This window comes from Panthera tigris, chromosome D3, assembly GCF_018350195.1.
Source record: "Panthera tigris isolate Pti1 chromosome D3, P.tigris_Pti1_mat1.1, whole genome shotgun sequence".
Classification (NCBI taxonomy): Eukaryota; Metazoa; Chordata; class Mammalia; order Carnivora; family Felidae; genus Panthera; species Panthera tigris.
The window spans coordinates 21,811,018-21,833,099 of NC_056671.1; the positions used below are offsets into that span (position 1 = coordinate 21,811,018).

General features: G+C 45.2%; 1 protein-coding gene across 14 annotated transcripts in view; it reads right to left on the reverse strand.

Annotated features, from left to right (window-relative positions):
• Positions 1-22,082, reverse strand: part of SFI1 (SFI1 centrin binding protein) — a 106,290-nt gene that overhangs the window by 4,480 nt on the left and 79,728 nt on the right. For 11 of the 14 annotated variants that reach the window (XM_042961430.1, XM_042961434.1, XM_042961429.1 and 8 more), the window contains 9 exons: positions 9,684-9,765; positions 9,189-9,367; positions 8,347-8,422; positions 7,785-7,880; positions 7,310-7,386; positions 6,197-6,299; positions 4,249-4,345; positions 1,210-1,370; positions 686-760 (listed from right to left, as the gene is read on the reverse strand). In XM_042961430.1, coding sequence (XP_042817364.1) covers positions 686-760; positions 1,210-1,370; positions 4,249-4,345; positions 6,197-6,299; positions 7,310-7,386; positions 7,785-7,880; positions 8,347-8,422; positions 9,189-9,367; positions 9,684-9,765 — 946 coding nt within the window. The remainder of the gene's footprint in view (positions 1-685; positions 761-1,209; positions 1,371-4,248; positions 4,346-6,196; positions 6,300-7,309; positions 7,387-7,784; positions 7,881-8,346; positions 8,423-9,188; positions 9,368-9,683; positions 9,766-22,082) is intronic. The other 3 variants (XM_042961424.1, XM_042961432.1, XM_042961431.1) reach the window with 3 other exon arrangements.

Sequence of the window (22,082 nt, forward strand, 5' to 3'; positions counted from 1 at the left end):
CGGTGTGCTGGGCTCACCAGACACCCGCACATGAAGGTTTGCTGGGCATGATGCAATCCTGCCTGGTGTTTTATCAAGTCCTTGGGAAAGACATGCATTTCATGTTAATTTTTTGGATATTACCCCTGAAATATTTTCTAATGTGACACTGTAGAAATCGGGCCCTGAAGTGACTTGAGCTTGTACAGGTCACAGGTAGAAGAAGTGGCAGTGCTAGGAAATGATTAAGGTTGGGGGGGGGCCCTAGGATGAGGGTGGAATTAAAAATGTTAAATGTGGGGGTGCCCAGCTGGCTCCAGTCAGTGGACTGTGAGACTCTTTTTTAATTTTTTTAATGCTATTAATATTTTTTTTGAGAGAGAAACAGAGTGCAAGTGGGAGAGGGGCAGACAGAGAGGGAGACACAGAATCTGAAGCAGGTCCCAGGCTCTGAGCTGTCAACATAGAGCCCGATGCGGGGCTCAAACTCACGAAATGCAAGATCAAGACCTGAGCCGAAGTCGGATGCTTAACCGAGGCACCCAGGCACCTCAGAGCGTGCAACTCTTGATCTCAGGGTCATGAGTTCAAGCCCCACACTGGGTGTACAGATTACTTAAAAGAAATGAAAATAATAATTTAAAAAAAGTTAAACACGGGCTTGGGAGGCAGTGGGAAGGGGAAGGGGCTTCTTGCTGGCTCCCACCTGTTGTTTCCATTGGCCGAAGTAGGCCCGGCTAAGAGTCTGGGCCAGGAGCTGGGCACCCTGCCTCTGCAGGAGCTGGGAAGAGAGCAGACAAAAGCAATCAGGGCCCTGTAGCACAAACACCTGGTTGCAGCCAGAGGGTGAAAGGCTCTGGGCCCAAGTGAATTGTCCTCCCATCCCCAGGAAGAGGAGTTCTGGAGGAAGCCAAGGGCCTCCCGTACCAGGCACGGGTGTCTACGGGACTCTGGAGGTCTCCCAGCTCTGATATCCCATGTTTCAGAATGAATCAGATCTCTCTGCTGGGCTATCTTCTGCCTGGTGGAGACCCAACCCTGAAACTGGTTTCCCTCAGTCTTCTCAGAAAGGCTCTGGTAATCTTGTGCCTACAGGACCCCAACTACCCAGCACCCATCCTGGTGGTCGTGGGTTCTACAGAAAGGCCCTCCTTTTCCCCAGATGGTTGTCTCCCAGCCTGGAGCACCCCCTCTGTACAGCGGCACGTGGGGAGCTGCCGCCTGCCTCACCCGCTTCCTGACACAGCCCAGATGGTGCACCTTCCACTGGGCCATGGCCTGCAGCAGCAGCCACCGGTGGTGATGCCCAGCTGCCCTCTTGAGCTGGGCTCTCCGCTGGGCTGCCCTCTGGCCTCGGTCCCGCCAGCGCCGAAACCAGGTCCTGAGACAGCCTAGGGCAGATCTGAGTCAGAGTTTGCTCTTTTGGAGGGTTTCTACAGACAACTCTGCAATGGTAGAAATTCAGAGAGCAGAAAAGGTCGTGTGGGGGTGGAACTGGGGCGTCAGCTGCACTCAGTAAAACCTCCACATGCAGACAGTGGCCACTCTGAGGACAGCTCTGGCACCTTCAGTGGCTGTGAGCACCCTGGAGGCCGGAACCAGGTCTGCTGTTTACTGCAAGGGCCTTCCAGAGCCACCAGCCTGTCCACAGCAGCCATGGGTCTGCAGCACCCCTGCGGAGCATCCTCAGGATGCTGCCGGGGGTGTGGATAAGACCCTTGCCTCGGTCTGAGGGAGTGGGGTGCCATGGCTCGATTTTGCCCGGGAGGAAACTAAGGCTTGGTCCAGGCAGCTCAAGCCAGGCACAGTGTCTGCTGGGCCATGTCCTCTGCCACTGTGGGCACTGCAGGCAGGCAGAGGCTACATAATGCATTTTGTTTATGTCACCAGATTCTCCCTTGAGGGAGCAAGCACTTTCTTCTGTTTTTTGTTTTTATTTTTTTCTTTCAGGTTTTTCCCTTTTCTTAGGCCCTGAGAGAAGTTTCTTTTAGAGACAACAGAAGAGGGTTGGTACCAGGGAACTGATGCCAAGATGGGGTGTCCTCTGGGACTTGCTGGAGAGGGCAGGGAAGGATGATTCACACGCCTGGAGGTGAGCATTAGTACCAAGTGCTGATTGATATGTGCTGGGTACTGCTTCAAGTGTGCCTATTGTGTCTCACTGAACCCACAGGACCACCCCAAGAGGCAGGTACTATTACTCCCATTTTACAGATGGAGAAACTGAGGCTCAAAGAATACTTGGCGAGGTCACACAGCCAGCATCTGACCCCACCTGTACTAGGCATTCTGTTGAATGTGTTTTATGACGCCTTGCCCTGAGTTCATCCTCCCCCAGCACTGGGCCCCATCCTTGGGCTGCCAAGGTGTGCCTGAGACCCGAGGCCTTAACTAAGCCCAAAAATGGTTCCACAGGTACTGTGTGCATCTGCAGTTTGCTGAAAGCACAGCGTCCTGTCACGTGGCCTCCCAAATCCTTTGTACCACCTGTAATGGCCCCACGCAGGGCCCACCACACGGTGTCACTCCCTTCTATGGAAAGCTGCCTGCCCCTTGGTCCTGCAGAGAAGCAGCTTCAGGCTGCACCCCATGCCTGTCACCTCTAACACCCACCGTGACCACCTGGGCCGAGTGTGGACGCCTGACCCACACTGGCACTGGCAAGGCCTCTGCAGCCCTTGATGCCAAAGCTCTGTTCAAATAGAGGCCAAGGGATGAGCTGAGCCCCTCAGCTTCTTTTTTGGAGTGAACTGGAAACGCAGCACTGATTTCTGGGGTGAAGGGCAGCATGAGGACACAGAGAAGCACATTAGGGGTGGAGCAGGTGTGGGATGTTTGACCCCAGGGTTCTGCCCAGAGGAAAGCAAAGATCTGTGTTTATCAACACAACCAAAGTCAGAACCCAACCAAAGTTGATCAATTTTTGTCCTGGAGCAAACTAACAACTTGATCTGTTTTCCCTATGGTCTGATTTAAACCATTTCCATTTGTTTTCACTTCCAGTTGTATCTTCATTTACTCTAACCACTGGTTGTCCCCTCAGAGTGCTGGATACCCCACTTCAGGGACATGGATCTCAGTTTCCCTGCATCTCATCTCTGCTTCTGTCTGGACCATCTACTCCAGGCTTTTTATAGAAGGTATTCAGACTGCCCAAGGACACTGCTCCCTAAACATACAAGGAAGCAGGATCCTATGTGATGGGGCTGACCTGAGAAGCAGCCAGCCCCTGGAAGGACTTTACAATTGAAACCACCCTACCTTTGACCCCTCTTTAAGAATTAGATTTTTGGGTATCTGGATGGCTCAGTCAGTTAAGCATCCAACTCTTGATTTCAGCTCAGGTCAGGATCTCATGCTTCGTGAGTTTGAGCACTGTGTTGGGCTCTGTACTGACAATGTGGAGCCTGCTTGGGATTCTCTCACTCTCCCTGTTTCTCTGCTCCTCTTCCCCTCTCTCCCTCCCTCTCGCAAAATAAATAATAAACTTAAAAAAAAAAGAATTAGATTTTAAGCCTTGGTCTGGGACACCAGAGTGGCTCAGTTAGTTAAGCATCTGATCTCGGTTTATGATCCCATGGTTTGTGAGTTCGACTCCTGCGTCAGGCTCTTCGCTGACAGCTCAGAGCTTCCTTGAGATTCACTCTCTCCCTCTCTGCCCACCCCCGCAAACACTCTCTTTCTCTCAAAAATAAACATTAAAAAAAATGAACACAAAGTGTTTGGCTGGGATTGGTTGGGAACAGAATGCTATGATGTACTAGGTTGAACAGTTACCCCTTCCCACGTTTATGTTCATCCTGGAACCTCAGGGTTGGTGTATTATTTAGCAAGGGGGTCAGCACAATTGACTGACCCCATCCTGTAGTAGAGTGGACCTCTTGATACAGTAGGACTGGTGTCCTTCTAAGAAGAGACACAGGGGAGAGAGCCTTGTGCACACAGAGGCTGAGGCTGGAGTAATGAGTCTATAAGCCACAAACACCAAGGACCACCGGGGCTATCAGAGGCTGGAAGAGGCCAGGAAGGACTTTCCCTTCCAGCTTTCACAGGAATCATGGCCCTGCCAATACCCTGATTTCAGATCGGGCCTCCAGAACACTGAGAGAACAATTTTCTGATGTTTTAAACTTCCTAGCCTAAGGTACTTTAGCATCAGGAAACACACCTACAGGAGAAGAATACAAAGACTGAGGGGAAGCAAATGGAACACAAGACAGTTCTGTGTCCTTCACAATCCTCTCTCCAGCTTCCAGGAACTCTGCTCACCCCTATCCAGCACCTTCTGGGCCTCCTTAATGGCATAGTCCTCCTGCTGTCGGTAGTATATCTGCACTGATGCAGCCTCCCGCCACTGGACCAGGACCTAAGGGGCAGATGAAGAGCAGAGATGTGATCATGGCACATCCTGACTTCCCAGGACACCCCAGCTGTGCTGGCAGCTCCTCATGGAATAAGCCAGTTGGGGACACGGCACACATGCACATTTTGGGAAACGCCAGCCAGCCACACAGGCAATGACCAAACCCCCAGTCCCCACAGGAAGCCCAGTATCTCAGATGATGGGACTATTCTATAGAAGAACTTAAACTTCCTACCGGCCATCAAAAAGTCATTATGTGGGTTTTTGTTCTATTATTACTTGTTAAATGAAGCTATATGTTATATGCATGCAAGTTTTTTTAAGTTTAGTTATTTATTTTGAATTTTTTTAATGTTTATTTATTTTTGAGAGACAGAGCATGAGCAGGGAAGGGGCAGAGAGAGAGGGGGAGACACAGAATCCGAAGCAGGCTCCAGGCTCTGAGCTGTCAGCACAGAGCCCAACACTGGGCTTGAGCTCACAAACCGTGAGATCGTGACCTGAGCCAAAGTCGGATGCTTAACCAACTGAGCCACCCAGGCACCCCTGGTTATTTGAGAGACAGAGAGGGAGAGAGAGAGAGCACGAGCGAGTGCACAAGCAGGGGAGGGGCAGAGAGAGAGGGAGAGAAAGAGAATCCCAAGTGGGCTCTGCACTGTCAGTGCAGAGCCCGATGTGGGGCTTGAACCCACAAACAGTGAGATCATGACTTGAGCCAAAATCGAGTCAGACGATTAACCAACTGAGCCACCCAGGTGCCCAAAGTTTATTTTTGAAAGAGAGAGCATGCACCAGAGCACGAATGGGGGAGGGGTAAGAGAGAGAGAGAGAGAGAGCGCGCGAGAGAGCATCCCAAGCAGGCTCCATGCTGTCAGCACAGAAGCCAACATGGGGCTCAATCTCATGAACTGTGACCTACGCCAAAATCAAAAGTCAGACACTCAACCAACTGAGCCACCCAGGTGCCCCTGCATGCAAATCTTTCACACTGAGACACACACGAAATCACACTAACAGAACACTTTACAAAGAAGTCAAGCAGCCAGGGGACACTTGCTGCCCAGGCATGAATGCCATTCCCTGCAAAAAGGCCTTCTCCCTTCCATGCCCTGAAGCAGAGTCCTGACCCTCCTTCCAAGGCTGGCCTTGGAGCTTTTCTGACAACAGATTGGGCCTTGACTTTGTGTTACTCTTCATCCTCAGGAGGCTTCAGAGTTGTCAGGACCAGTACCAGTGCCTCCTAGCCTTCAAGCAGGTGAACCACTGCTGTTCTGGGTTCCTGGCAAACTGCTTTTTTCTAAAACATCCCCAAGTCCAGGGACCACTTCTGTCATTCCTCCCCATCTGTAACATGCCTTCTTCCTACAGCTGCATCCTGGCATGCCCTCCCTCCTCTAGCACGGGGGACAGGCCCCACACATAGCATTTGGGGGCCACTTCCCACGGATGATGACCAACAATCTCACATTCCTGGGGTGCTCTATGCTTTCCAGAAAGCCTCTGCAGCCACAAAACCAGCCACAATGAGTGAGCAACCTCTTCTGATAAAAAGACAGAAGCATGCTTAGTTTGTCCCAGTGGAAAATTCCACATGTGTAGGAAATACTGGTTCTGGTAAGAACCAGTTTGCTCACTATGTTTTTGTTTTAATGGATATTGGTTATTAATTCAGTAAAAAAAAAAAAATTAATAAATAAAACCCAACTAAATGCTCACAGCTGTTATGTATGCATAGAGGAGGGTGTTAGCCCATTTCCCAGGTTCCACGTTCAGTGCAAATCTTTGGTGCCACCCCCTCGCAGAAGCACGGTTCCAAACCCTCCTGGGTGACCAGCTGGTCTCCTCATGCCTCACCTTGGAACACAAGGTCCGCCTATAGTGAGCACTTGCTTGGGAGGTTTTCTTTGCTTCATTCACACGGGTCATGGTGTTCTCTCTCCAACGATGGAACACATTCCTGTAGGACACAGGCCGGGGAGATGGGGGTGACACCAGTGTGGAGAGACAGTACAAGGTTTCTGTGGGTCGTTTCTGGTTCTTCCACTCATTCCTCAGTCGAGGTACAAGGTACTTTGGACTCCTTGTCCCTAACAATATTGGTCTCACTGGCAGCCATGTTTATGCTGACACAGACACTCAACACATGGCCAGTGAGCACCTGCCCTGTGCCAGGCACTGGGGGCGCATTGGGGGCACCATGGTGAACAAGACCAAATACGACATCCACACACATTAATGTGCTACAGGGCACACAGAACGGTGACAGTGTAGGTGAGTCATGCCATAAAGAGAGGCACAGATAGAGATGGCATAAGGGCACTGGAGCCCCATCACCATGCATGCTGCTGAGTTAGTTCAGGGACTCCCTCTTCCTCATTCTGTCTAAAGAGCTGGACGGGCACTTCCCTGGAGGGTGGAGATGTTAAGTCCACAAGACCCACCACCAACAAGCAGTCTGGAATATGATATGCTGAACAAATCCAGAGGAAGGAAAATAAAGAGCAGAATGAGGGAGGTCTGCCAGGAAGCAGTGAGTATACAGCCTGGTTTAGCAAGAGCTGGAGGGTGGACTCATGACAGAGCTGGAGCTGAGAGAGCAAGTGACTGAAGGGTGTGAGAGATGCCTCTGGAATCAGTGAAAGGCCTGGAGGACCAAGCGGGAAGGCAGGTGAGGCGGGGCTGAGGCCAAGGGAGCCACTGCAGCCCTGGAGCAGGAGGTGCTCAATCTTGCAGGGGAGGGAGCCATGTTGAGAGGAGCAAGACAAGTGGGAGTTCTCGCAGATGTCCAAGTGACGGCTGCCTCCTCGAGACCCCACTCTGCACATAGCAGGAATTCGAGACAGGAGATGAACCAATGAATGGGGTGCTTGCTGTGGAAACGCCAAAGCCACGCTGTGAGCGTCTGGCCCGGCTCTGGAGTCTGCACCCCATTCCTCGGGCTGGGCCCAGAGATGCCGAGAGACTCACCATAGCAGCTGCCTCTTGTGCTGGCTCTCCCTGGCCGCCACCTCCCGTAGGATGCTCTGCACCTGGCTCTGGTAAGTCTGTGGGAGACCGAGAGGACTAGGAGCCAGCTGTGGGCCCACACCACTCCCTATATCTAGGCAGGCCTCACAGGTGCTGTGATGCCCAGAGCACTCACCACAGAGGGGGCAGAGGCCAAGAGCCCAGAGTCCCAAGGTCAGAAGAGTGCCCAGACAACAGGCCACTTGGACGGTAAGGCTGGTACCTCCAGCAACACTTGTTTTTACTTTGCTGAGGGAGGATCAAAGAGCTCAGCCCTGTGGTTGTAAGACCCACAGTCCAGGTACCTTGCTCTTTGTGAGGCTTGTGGAATTACTCACTCCAGTAGGGGCAGGGAGAACAAGGAAGGGAAGCAAAGTCTCCAGCAACCCCCGCCCCCTCGGCAAGGCGGGACATGGAGGAAAGCAGCAGCCCCTACCCCCCAGGCGTGCAGCGCCCTGTGCAGCAACGTGTGCCGGTGATGCAGGTTGGCGCGCGTCAGCTCCCGCTGCTCGGCATCGCGCAGGGCCAGGCACTGTGGACAGAAAGAAGGGCCAGGGGCCCAGGGATGGCTCAGCTGTGCCTCTGTCTTACACCCAGCCTGGGTACTTGGGCCTGAGTCCTCATCTCTGAATAGATATCTTTTGGGGGCTTTGTGCGGATCAGGTGGGGCAAGTGCCTGACTCGGGGTAAATGCTCAAGCAATGGTGATGGTCTAAACACTTTTTACCCCAAGTAGGATGCTTATAAATGGTTAGACCAGGAATTTTATGTTCAGTGGGTTCAGGCAAGAACCTAAAAGAATATTAGGGACTTTGAGCCAATCATCTCACGAAACCAGGTTAGCGTTTCCTCCTCTGCTGCCCGGCCTCTCCCCCATGCTCAGAGGCAGGTGGTTGCCGAGAGGCTGCAGAGAAGCCATATGTCCGCTCTGAGTCACGCTGACACACAGCTCCGCCTGGCCACAACCACATGCGGGGGCGTCTATGCCAAAGCCTTACCTCCCTCCACCTGTTCCAGGCCCAGTGGAGGAGCCGTACCGAGTGGAATTCTGCAGCCAGCATTAGGCCCATCTTCCTATGGGGAGGGTTGGAGTCAGCATGGCAGCCTGGACCTGGGCACCCCTCACGGTCCCTGGCCCCTACCCAGTGCTTCTCAAATTGGAGGAGAAGGGGACCAAGACCTTCTCTGAAGAGCTGCCAAAGGATGTGGGCTCTCACCTCAGGAAAGTGAGCACCTAGTCAAATTTTTGCATACAACTAAAGGGCTCAAGTACCAGTGAAGCACGTTCATGTGCAGGCAACTTAGGAGGTTAATGTGGCCAGAATTTGAGAGTGGGGGAGATCCTCACAGCACAAAGTGGGTGCATAAAGGCATCAAAGCAGGACAGTGTCTGCAGTATCCATGTGGGCTGTCTGCCCCAGCTCTCTCTGACCACACAGTGTGGTAAAAACTGCCACAACCTGTCCCCAGGCTGTAGCCGCTGGTCCTGGGGGAGGTCAGCTACTCTGAAATGGGCTCATCAGTCTAGTCCCTGGTCATGGTCACTTTGAATGGGCCCCAACAAGTGAGTAGGATGCATCCAATGGATAGGACCTCAGATCCATGAAGCATGTCTGTCCCTAGTTGAGTTCCTGAGGCTGGGAGCCCCAGGAGGTACCTCAGGATACTTTCACTTGAGCCCTGGTTTTGCATAGACTGTATCAGGTAGAATTTCTGGAACTTAAAACCAGAGTCTAGGCTAACAGGACTCTCCGATGGGCATTCAGAGCTGATGGCACTGCCACTATGGTCAAAGCTGGCCTGAGATGGCAGAGCGTCTGGGCCAGAAGCAGCCCCTCACTCTGTTCTCAGCCCTCGGGCACTCTCCCTCCAGATGCAGAAAGCCTTCCTGAGCTGTCTGTGGTGGTGGTGGGCACAGGCCACTGCTTGCCGCTGCCGCTCCTGGTGACAAGCTGCTGCCTGTTGGTGCCACGTGGACCAGGACCTTCGCAGAAGCTGCCGCTCTGAATGAAGGATGGCCTGGGGCAGGACAGCAGGGAAAGAACAGAGCGGGTCAGGTAGCACGGGTACAGGAGCCAAGAAGAATCTACAGGCCAAAAATAATGACCAAGGCCAAAGAAATGGGCTTTAACAAGCTGCCCTGGCCTAGAAGCCACATATAGACTCTGCTGACAAAGTCAATAGGCACCCCACGCCCTGCCCTGTCTCGTGAGTCCTGGTCACAGGCAGAACACCCCTCGGTGTGGGTCTGGGTTCCAGGCAACATCCAGAGCAGAAGAGGCAGCAAGTGCAAAGACTTGAAACAGGTCCTGCCTCCTCAGGGATGGCCACTTACCATTCTCTCTGCCAGGCGGTTTTCTCGATGCTGAAACATCTTCTGCCACCAAACAGCAAATACTTTCCTCTCCAACATCTCCCTAAAATAATTTAAATAAATAAATAAATAAATACATACATACATACATACATAAAATGGCAAACATCATCATCATAATAATGGACTTAAAACAAAGCAACTACAAATAAGAATGAGAAGTTCCAAATAATTGGATTTTTCCTCTTATGCTATTGAATAAGTTGATGGCACGCCTGGGTGGCTCAGTCGGTTGAGCATCTGACTTTGGCTCAGGTCATGATCTCATGGTTCGCGGGTTCAAGCCCCAAGTCAGGCTCTGTGCTGACAGCTTGGAGCCTGGAGCCTACTTCAGATTCTGTGTCTCTCTTTCTCTCTGCCCTTCCCCTGCTCGTACTCTCTCTCTCTCTCTCTCTCTCTCTCTCTCTCTCTCTCTCTCAAAAATAAATAAACATTAAAAAAAAAAAAGGTGAATAAGTTGATATGGGGGGAAGGAAAGAGAAAGACCAGGAAAGCAAACAACAGTAACCAAAAAGCCCCACAGACAACCCAATACTCTCCAAGTGATTTCTGGTGTCAGCGAAGCATTCACACAGTACCAAAAAGACTGACTTTGAGACCTTGTCTCTTCATCAGTTCAGTTCCACACTGAATTACTAACAGTGCTCAATGATCATTAGTGAAAGCCTTTCTAGTTCATTCTGACCAGCCAGGTTGCTGCTACATAAATCCCTGTGGGAAGTGGTTGAAAACAGATTCCAGGCCTCCGGGAGATAATTTTGGCCCCAGGAAATGGTAGGTCTGAAGTGGGCCCCTAGAAATGATGTTTAAAACAAGTGTTCCAAGTGAGACAGACAAGGAGACAGGTTTGAGAACCACTGCTTCGTCACCTCTGCCTAGGACTCCCTACTCACCATAATGACGTCAAATCCTGCAAAAGCAGCACTGGGACAACTGGTCAATGGCCACTAGGAGCTGTGCATTGGTAAAACCATGGAACAAAATATATGATGCAACTATTTTCAGCCCTGGACAGCAGGCAACACAGACTGTGATACTTAGAGATGAGAAACAAGTAAGGTGAGCTCTCTGGCTGCCCAGACTTTCTGCCCGAGGGCATGTTCTGAACCATGGGGGCAGGGGGAGGGAATCCAAGCAGAGAAGGACAGTTTCACAGAGTTGAGGCAGAGACTAGAGTTCAAAACTGCAGGTGAAAGACTGTATGGACACATGTGGCCTTCCTGAACCTGGGCAGGTAGAGAACTCGCCCTGCCCCAGAGGCATGCTCACAGACACCTTGCACACTCCATAAGGGGAACACCCAAACTTCCATGTGAGTCTGCTCCATCTACATATAACACTGTACAGGCAGGCTCTGTGAGGCTGATAGCTGATATCAGGGCTGACAGCTGGATGGAGATGACCAGAGGTTAGAAAGGGCTGGGAGATGGAGTTCTGACCCAGCCTGAATGGAGAGACTTTGCTGACAACATCAGAATTCAGAAAGGCTAAGCCTCAGTAACAAGAGCTATGCTCTAACACTGAAGACAAAATTTAAAGAGCTTCCACATGAGGTGCCTGGCTGGCTCGGTTGATAGAACAGGCAACTCTTGATCTCAGTATGGTAAGTTCAAGTACCATGCTGGGTATAGACATTACTTAAAAAATAAAATCTTGGGGCGCCTGGGTGGCTCAGTCGGTTGGACGCCCGACTTCAGCTCAGGTCATGATCTTGCGGTCCGTGAGTTCGAGCCCCGCGTCGGGCTCTGTGCTGACAGCTCACAGCCTGGAGCCTGTTTCGGATTCTGTGTCTCCCTCTCTCTGACTCTCCCCCGTTCATGCTCTCTCTCTGTCTCAAAAATAAATGTTAAAAAAAAAAAATTAAAAAAAAATAAATAAAATCTTACACACACACACACACACACACACACACACACAGACCCACACAAATGAAGAATAGAATCATACTTGATACGATCAACAGGAACCACCAGAAGAAACAGCAACTATTGCCTGCCAGAATAAAATGCAAAACCCTTTAAAGGAAAAATAGCTGTCAACAAGACAATGACACAAATGTTGGTATCAGCAAACACTTAAAAAGTTATTATAAATAAGTTTGTGTACTTTTTAAAAAAAGTTTTATTTATTTATTTTGAGAGAGAAAGAATGAGAGCAGGAGAGGGGCAGAGAGAGAAGGAAAGAGAGAATCCCAAGCCGGCTCTGCACTGTCAGCACAGAGCCCAATGTGGGGCTTGAACTCACAAACTGGGAGATCATGACCTGAGCCAAAATCAAGAGTCTGATACCCAAATGACTGAGCCACCCAGGTGCCCCAAGTTTGTGTACTTAAGAGATGAACAAAATTAGTTAACAGACAAGGAATCTTGACAGAAAAATAGAAAGTACTAAAAAGAACCAAATGCTGTGGTGGCTCCTCAAAAAGTAAATGTAGAATTACCATATGATTTGGTGCATTCCACTTCCAGGTATATAAAACCAAAAGAACTAAAAGCAGGGACCCAAACATACATACATCGTTGTACATATGTATGTACAACGATGCTCACAGCAGCATTATCCACAATAGCTAAAAGGCAGAAATAATCCAAGTGTCTATGAACATACGGATGCATACACAAACTGTGGTATATACAATGGAACATTATTCAACCATAAAAAGGAATGAAATTTTTATACATGTTACGACACGGATAAACCTTGAAAACATTATGCTAAGTAAAATAAGCCAGACACAAAAGGTTTACTATTACACAATTCCATGTAAATGAGATACTTAGAATAGGCAAATTCAGAGACAGAAAGTAGATGAGAGATTCCCAGGGGCTAGGAGTAGATGGAAATGGGAAGTTAATTTTTAATGGATACAGAATTTGTCTGGGATGATGAAAACGTTCTGGAGATGGATAGTGGTGATGGCTACATAATATCGCAAATGTGCTTAATGCCACTGAATTGTGTACTTAAAAATTACCAATATGGTAAGTTTTATGTTATGTTTTACCAGAATTGGAAAAAAAGAAAGGAAGAAAGAAAATTCTAGACCTGAAAAGTACCATATCTGAAGGAGAAAAACCACTGGATGAGCTACAAATGAGAAAGTGAAGGAAAGAGACCACTAAAGACTTTCTATTGGAAGATCAATAGAAAGTACCCAATCTGAAAAAGAGAGAAAAAGAAAAAAAAAAACAAACAGAGCCTCAGTGACCTGTGGGACAACATCACATAGTCTAACACTGTGTAATTATAGAGTCATAGAAAGAGGGAAGAAAGGATATAGGATAGATAAATTATTTAAAGAAATAATGGTAAAAGACTTTCCAAATTTGGTGGTGGTGGTGGTGGAGGGGGAAACACCTCAGATTCAAGTTAGCTCAACTAACCCCAAGCAGGATAAACACAAGAAAACTACACTTAAAACATATCACACTCCAAACTGTTGAAAACCAAAGCTTAATAAAAACATCTTAAAGGCAAAGGAAGAGAGACAGATTACATCCAGGGGAAGAACAATAAAAATGATGGGTGACTTTACAACATAAATAATGGAGGCCAGAAGACAAGGGAAGGTGTCTTTAAAAGACTTGGGGGGCTCCTGGGTGGCTCAGTCGATTGAGCGACCGACTTCAGCTCAGGTCATGATCTCATGGTTTGTGAGTTCAAGCCCCGCGTCGGGCTCTGTGCTGACAGCTCAGAGCCTGGAGCCTGCCTCTGATTCTGTGTCTCCCTCTCTCTCTCTGCCCCTCCCCCACTCATGCTCTGTCTCTGTCTCAGAAATAAATAAACATTAAAAAAAATTTGTTTAAGTAAGTAAATAAATAAATAACTCAGGAGTGAGGGGTGGAGAAATCAACTCATTGTTCCATATCTAGGAAAAGGTCCTTTTTTGTTTTTTTTTAAGTTTATTTATTTTGAGAGAGAGTAAGTAAGAGAGAGCATGAGCAGGGGAGGGGCAAAGAGAGAGAATCCAAGCAGGCTCTGTATTGTTAGCACGGAGCCTGACACAGGCCTCAAACCCAGGAACTGGGACACCATGGCCTGAGCTGAAACTAAGCGTTGGACACTTAATGGACTGAGCCACCCAGGCACTGCCAGGAAAAGGTCCTTTAAAAATGAGAGTGAGAGTGAAAGAACCATCAACAAAAGCAGAGATAATTCATCTCCAGCTGACTCATACTATAAAAATGCTAAAGGATCTTCTTCAGGCTGAAAAGATGAAAGCATACAGATGAAAACTCAGATTTATAGGAAGAAACAAAGAATATTAAATATGGAAAATATGTGAGTATGTATAAAAGACTGTCTTTTTTCTCCTGTTAATTTTTAAAAAGAATTCTGTTTAAAGCAAAAATAGTAACATTACATGGGTAAAATGTAGGACAATAAATACCATCAAGGATAGAGAGGAAAGGAATTCTACTGTTTTTATATTCTTACACTTAACATGAAGTGGTATGATAGAATAGGTAATAAATTAACGATGCATATTATAATTCCTGGAATGACAATTTTATTTTATTTTTTTTTAAGTTTATTTATTTTGAGAGAGAGAGAGAGCACGTGCGGGAGGATGTATGAGCAAGAGAGGGGCAGAGAGAAAAAGAGGATCCCAAGCAGGCTCTGTGCTGTCAGCACGGAGCCCACCACAAGGCCCAAACCCATAAAACTGTGAGATCATGACCTGAACCAATATCAAGAGTCAGCCACTCAACCAATTGAGCCACCCAGGCATCCCTAGAAAGACAATTTTAAAAATACAAAAGGTATAGAGCTAAAGAGTCAATATAGGAAATAAAATGTAAATTTTAATTTACTTTTAATGTAAATTAAAATTTAAATGAACAATTAAAATTGTCCACTTAAATGAACAATTAAAATTTTTCATTTAAATGAACAATTAAAAATTTTTTAAATGAATAAGGCAGAAAAGAAGGAACAGAGAAACAAAAACTGGACATAGGCTCCAGCCCAACCATATCAACAATTACATTAAATATAAATGAACCACACACTAATTAAAAAGCAGAAATTGTCAGACTGGATAAAAAATTAACTTCAACTATATGCTGTTTACAGGACATGCTTTATTAAATAGGAAGACAAACAAACTGAAAGTAAGAGTGGGAAGGGTAAACCATGTAAACTGTAAATATAAAAAAAGCTGGTGAGAATATTTTAAGTCAAAGTAGACTTTGAGAAAAGAACTAGTACCAAAAATAAGGAGGTTCATTTCAAAATGATACAAGGGCAATTCATGAGGAAAACATAACAATCATAACTGTACATGGACCAAATAACAGAGCTTCCAAAAACATGAAGCAAAATTGTTAGTATTACCAGGAGAAATAGAGAAATCCATAATCATAACTAGAGATTTTTTTTTCTTTAGAGAAAGAGAGAGAGAGAGAGAGAGAGAGAGAGAGAATGCTCACACAAGTGGGAGAGGGGCAGAAGGAGAGGGAGAGACAGAATCCCAAGGAGGCTCCATGCCCAGCACAAAGCCTGACACGGGGTTTGATCATATATGACCGTGAGATCACGACCTGAGCTGAAATCAAGAGTCAGATGCTTAACCAGCTAAGCCACCCAGACATCCCATAGCTAGAGATGTTTAACACTCCTCTGTAGTAATTGAGAGAACAAGTAGACAAACAAAAAACCTGTAAGGATATAAAAATTTGAAGATGATTACCAACCAAATCATCCTAATAGACATTTATAGAATACTATACCCAACAACTGCAGTATAAACATTCTTTTAAAGTGCACATGGGAAAAAACAAAAGTTCACCAAAAGAGACCACATATATGCGACCATAAAACATGTCAAAACAGTCAAAAACTGAAGTTATACAAGGTATGTTCTCTACCACAATGGAATTAAATTAATAATTAAAAACAATAGTATATCGGGGTACCTGGGTGGCTTAGTTGGTTAAGCGTCCAACTGTGACTCAGGTCATGATCTCGGGGTTTGTGGGTTCAAGCCCCACATTGGGCTCTGACCCTGCTTTGGATTCTGTGTCTCCCTCTCTGTGCCCCTCTCCCACTTGTACTCTCCCCCCCCTCAAAAATAAATAAAAACAAAAACAAAAAAACCACAATATATCAAGAAAATTCCTATTTGAACATTCCTATTGAAATTGAAAATTCCTATTTGAACATTTAAAATGGATAATCGAACAACAACAAAAAGAAAAGGTGGGGGTGAATGGCTGGCTCAGTTGACGGAGCATGTGATTCTTGATCTTGGGGCTATAAGTTCGAGCCCCCATGCTGGTGTAGATTGCTAAAAAATAAATAAAATTAAAAAAAAAAACCCAAAAACCGTGATTTGTGCTTCTATCTTAAGGTTAAGAAAAAAAAAAGAGGGCAAATTAAATCCGAAGTAAGTAGAAAGAGAAGCAAAATGAAGAGCTGGAATCAACGTAAGAAAAATATACAATAAGAAAATCAGTAAAGCAAAAGTTAAAAAAAAACACACACACAACCTGATAATTCCTAGTGAGACTAATCAAGAAAAAAAGAGAAAAAACACAAATTACCCAAATCAGGAATGAACAGGGTAGTATCATCATTAATTCTACAGACATTAAAAGAGTCAAAAACACTTTTATGAACAGCTTTCTGCCACTAAATGTGACACCTTGGATAGAATGAAAAATTCCTTGAAAAACAGCTCATCAAAACTAACACGAAAAGAAACTCTTAGTAGCTCTGTATCTATTTTCAAAATTAAATCTGTAACCAAAAACATATCCATAAAGGAAACTCTAGGTCCAGATAATTTCACTATTAAATTCTACAAAAATTTGAAAGAAATAAGAAAGACAAACATTACAAGAAAACTACAGACCGATATCCCTCATGAAAGTACATGTAAAATTTTCAAATAAAACATTAACAAACCAAAATCAACAGCATGTGAGGGACACCTGGGTGGCTCAATTGGTTAAGCATGTGACACTTGATTTCGGCTCAGGTCATGATCTCATGGCTTTTGAGTTCGAGCCCTGCATGCGGAGCCTGCTTGGGATGCGGAGGCCGCTTGGGATGCGGAGCCTGCTTGGGATATTCTCTCTCTCTCTCTCTCTCTCTCTTTCCCTGTGCCCCCTCCCAACTCTCTCTCTCTCAAAACAAATAAACAAAAACTTTTACAATATTTTAAAAAAATCAACAGCACGTGGAAAAGATAATATATCATGGCTAAGGGGGTTCTATATCTCAGGAATATGGGTTGATTTAATATAGAAATCAGGAAAACCATATGATCATCTCAATAAATAAAGAAAAAGCATCTGGAAAAATTTAACCACCATTCATAATAAAAACTCTCAATAAACAAAAGGGAACACTGTCAATCTAATAAAGGGTATCTATAAAAATACTCAATGGTGAAAACTGTTTTTGTTTTCCCAAGATAGGAAAAAGACAATTATGTATCCTCTCATTACCTCTGCTCAAGACTTTACTGGAGATGCTAGTTAGTGCAATAAGACAAGACTTTATATAATGGGATCATACAGTATGTGTTCTGTTGTATCTGGCTTTTATTTATTTTTTAGAGAGAAAGAGAGAAGAAGAGAGAGGCAGAGGGAGAAAGAGGGAGACAGAGAGAATCTTAAGCAGGCTCCATGCCCAGCACAGAGCTGACATGGGGCTTCATCTCACAACAGACTCAAATCAGTAAATGAATCTAGAAAGGTCACAAAGCACAAGGTATCAGTTGTATTTCTATACTGTAGGACAAACAATTGGAAATGAATTTTTAAAATAATTCTATTCACAGTATCATAAAAAAGGCATTTAGGAATAAATTTTATAATATACATACAAAACTCCTATGCAAAGTTACAAAACATTGAGAAAACAAAGAAAAGCTATATAAATAGAGACGTTCATGTTCACTTATTGGAAGTATCAATATGTTTAAGACGTCCAATCTCTCCTAAATTGATCTATATAGATTCAGTGCAATCCCAAATAAAAAAAAAATCCCAGGAAAAATAAAATTGAAGAACTGATTTCAAAACTTGCTATAAAGATACAATAATCAAGACAGTATGGTAACAGCATAAGGATAAATGAGTAAATAAATGGAACAGAAGAGAAAGTCCAGAAATAGATGCAACTGATTTTCAACAAAGGTGTCAAGGTAATTCAATTCAGGAATGAAAAGTCTTTTCAACAAATAGTACTGGAAAAACCTGAAAAACAGAAAAAAGTTAATTCTTGGCTCCTACCTCAGACCGTATACAGAAAAAAGTTCAAGATGATCACAGACCTACATGAAATGCTAAAACTATAAACCTTCCAGGGGAAATGTTGGAAAATATCTTTTAACATCTTGGGTATAGGTAAATACTTTTTGGAGAAAACCCAAAAATCAGTAATTATAAAAGAAAAAATTTGATGAACTGGACTGTAACAAAATTAAACAGGCTTGCTCATCAAAAAAATACTGTTAATTCATAAAGCCAGCTGCAAGGAAATGGTTTCTCCCAAGGTATGCAGCAGTTAGTTGTAAAATGCCACGAGGGCTTCTTTACTCTGAGTGGTGATTTCTTCCTTACCAATGATGCTCCAGACAAGCTTTGCTGTTTTCATTTATTCCTGAGGGCACACATAACAGTACTCCCTAGTGAACCCCACTGCTCATCCCTCCTAATTTTGCCTCAGAAACAGCAAACAATCCAGGGCACCTGGGTGGCTCAGTTGAGTGTCTGACTTCGGCTCAGGTCATGATCTCACAGTTCGTGAGCTCGGGCCCCACATCAGCTGTCTGCTCTTAGCACAGAGCCTTAGCACAGATCCTCTGTCTCCCTCTGTCTCTGCCCCTCTCCTGCTTGCTCTCTTTCAAAAATAAACATTAAAAAAAAAAAAACAAAAAAAAAACAAAAAAAAAACAAGAAAGAAAGAAATAGTGAACAATCCAAAACTAATCCCTGTTTCTCTTTTCCCTCTTCAGAATCCTTTAGTGGGAACACAAACCTTACAAATTCCTTTCCCTCAGAAACAGCACCATTCCAGAATTCCTCTGGAATTCCCTCCTTCAAAGGCAATCAATCTGACTTGGTAAAACTACAGACTTTTGATCCTGGCTGATGAGGCTTTAAAAAGATGCTCAGCATTATTAGTCGACAGGAAATAAGACAGCACTCCACATCAACCAGAGTGGCTCAATTAAAAACACTGTCAAAACCAAATGTTGATGAGGATGTGGAACAACCAGGATGGTGGGTGTATAATGACATGACCCCCTGTAGGATTAAGATTAAGCATATCTCTACCCTGTGATCCAAAAGTCGGCTTCTAGTATCTACTCAAGAGAAATGACAACACCATCCACCTAAAGGTTCACAGCAGATTTATTCATAATGGCCTCAAACTGGCAACAACTCATATGTTTAAATGGATCAAAATATTGTCTTATATTCATACAATACTACTCAGTAAACAAGAAACATGGCTCAACCTCAAAAATATTACATTGAACTTTAAAACAAGTCAGACACTGGGGCGCCTGGGTGGCTCAATGGATTAAGCATCTGACTCTTGATTTCAGCTCAGGGGATGATCTCACTGTTGTGAGATCAAGCCCCATGTCAGCTCTGTGCTGGGCATGGAGCCTGCTTAAGATTCTCTCTCTCTCCCTCTGCCCTTCCCTTCTCTCTCTCTCTCTCTCTCTCTCTCAAAAGATAAATAATAAAAGCCAGAAACAACAGAACATACACTGTATGATCCCATTATATAAAGTTCAAAAACATGCAAAATTAACCTGGGATGATAGTTACATGTGGGGGTTAGGAATTAACTGGAAGGAAATGAGGGAACTTTCTGAGGTGATGGAAATGTTGTGGATCTTGACTGGGTTGTTGATTATCCAGGTATATAATTTGTGAAAACTCATCAAACTATTTACTTAACATATGTGCCTTTCACTATTAATTTTAGCTCAATTAAAAAAAAAAAAAGACAAAACAGTCTTGTCTCATTCTCAGAATAGTATTTCACTGGTAGGTTAAGAAACGACAATTTTTAGTTGTCATTCATGAGCTCCCACTATAAATTCTGTCCATATTCCTAAGATATTTAAAAAATATCCTAAGAATTATGGAAAAATAGAACATACATATTTTGGGGGAACTCTGATTTGCTAAACTCCGTACGAAACCTATGAATATTCATTTACTGTAAGAATCACAAATCAATTCTAGGGGTTAGGAGGAAGGTTGATATTTTGTGCTGACATTCTGTTTGTATTCCACATGGATTATCTCACTACTTTTCATGACAACCCTATAAGATAGGGTCTGAACTCGGGCCTGTCTAGCTTCCAAGCCAGGCTCTCCATCACTTTGCTCCCTCATGACCAGAAAGGCAGGAACCTAAAAAACTAAGTTTTCTAAAAAGATCCAGCTAAACTAAAACAAGATAAAATCCAGATCAGGCTAAATCCACATCAGGCCTTGGTTATCTTCCAAGCCTTCTGCCTACTTCCCTGTCTCCAATTCACCCTCCACCTTTTTGTCTCACGAATGATAACTGTAAAATCACCCAAGACTGATCCCCAACAAAAATCCTTTAATTAAAAAATTTTTTAAAACTTCTACTTTTTTTTTTTTTTTTTTTTTACGTTTTTTCATTTATTTTGGAGACAGAGAGAGACAAAGCATGAACGGGGGAGGGTCAGAGAGAGAGGGAGACACAGAATCTGAAACAGGCTCCAGGCTCCGAGCTGTCAGCACAGAGTCCGACGCGGGGCTCGAACTCACGGACCGCGAGATCATGACCCGAGCCGAAGTCGGCCGCTTAACCGACTGAGCCACCCAGGCGCCCCAAAACTTCTACTTTTTTTTAAGTTTATTTATTTATTTTGAGAGAGACAGAGACAGTACAAGTGGGGAAGGGGCAAAGAGAGAGAGAGAGGAAGACAGAGAATCCCAAGCAGGTTCCACATGGTCAGCATAGAGCCCATTGTGGGGCTTGAACCCATGAAACTCTAAGATCAGGACCTGAGCTGAAACCAAGAGTCAGATGCTTAACCGAGTGAGCCACCCAGGTGCCTCAACAAAAATTCTTTTAGAAACTCCTCTTGGCTATTGTGTGTGTGTGTGTGTGCGTGTGTGTGTGTGTGTGTGTGTTTAATGTTTATTTGTTTTTGAGAGAGACAGAGTATGAGCGGGGGAGGGGCAGAGAGAGAGGGAGACACAGAATTCAAAGCAGGCTCCAGGCTCTGAACTGTCAGCACAGAGCCCGATTCGGGGCTCGAATTCATGAGCTGTGAGATCATGACATGAGCTGAAGTTGGACACTTAACTGACTGAGCCACCTAGGTACCCCTCCTCTTGGCTATTTTGAAAGTACTCTCAAAATGTGAAAGTCTCTGCAGCATGCCAAAATACAAAAAAGCAACAGAATAAATCATGACTTTGTAAAAGAAACAAAGGGTGAGTGTGTGTGTGTGTGTGTGTGTGTGTGTGTGTGTGTGTGTGTTAAGTATTAATGACATTTTTCAAAGGAATCTTATATCAGACATCAATACAGGAACTAGGTAAAGGTGAAGCCATGGTCTGCAGAAGGGGAAAAGGTAAGTGCTGTCCCCTTGTCAGCCTCTAATTTCTCAGGGCTTCCCCCTAATAATCTTCTCCTTGAACTTTGTGCTAAGGACTCAGATTTCTGGCTGATCCCCTCAGACTAGCACTCAGAGTCCTTCAAAGTCAAAATCATTGTAACTTCTCCTACATCCCTGCCTCTTGGTCTCTCTGTCCTAAATTGATATACACTTTTCTCAGGGCAATCTCCACAACTATCACTTTACTAGTTACATGCACCTGCTTAAACATCTGTTATCTTTCTATGGGCCTGGGTGATCCCCTGGGTCTGGTCCTCCTCATCTTGCCCACTCCTGCCATCCATCCTCACCCCTCAGCTCATAGCATGCTTCCCCCAGGGACTTCCCTCAGCACCAGCTCTGAGCTCTAGAAGAACTCGGGGCTGACATAATTGAGGACACATGGATCTATTCTCTGGAATGGTTCCTCAATTGTTTCTTGTGTATCAGTCTTACCTCCTCACAAAGATTGAAAGTTTCTACAAAGTCATCAAAAAGATCTTCCTTTTGATCTAGCACAAAGTCCCTGGAGTCAAGGAGACCTGAACTGAAACCTGGCTCTGCCACTTACTGGTTGTTTTACATGGGGGAGTCATTTGTCATTTTGAGCCTGTTCTCTTAGGACTGCTGTGAGAAGGAAAATTATTAATGAAGTTGGTGATGTCATAGGTGAATGAGCTTATATATCTGTTTCCTTTCTCCCATCACACCACACCCACCACAGTGGTAGACACACAGTCAGTGAT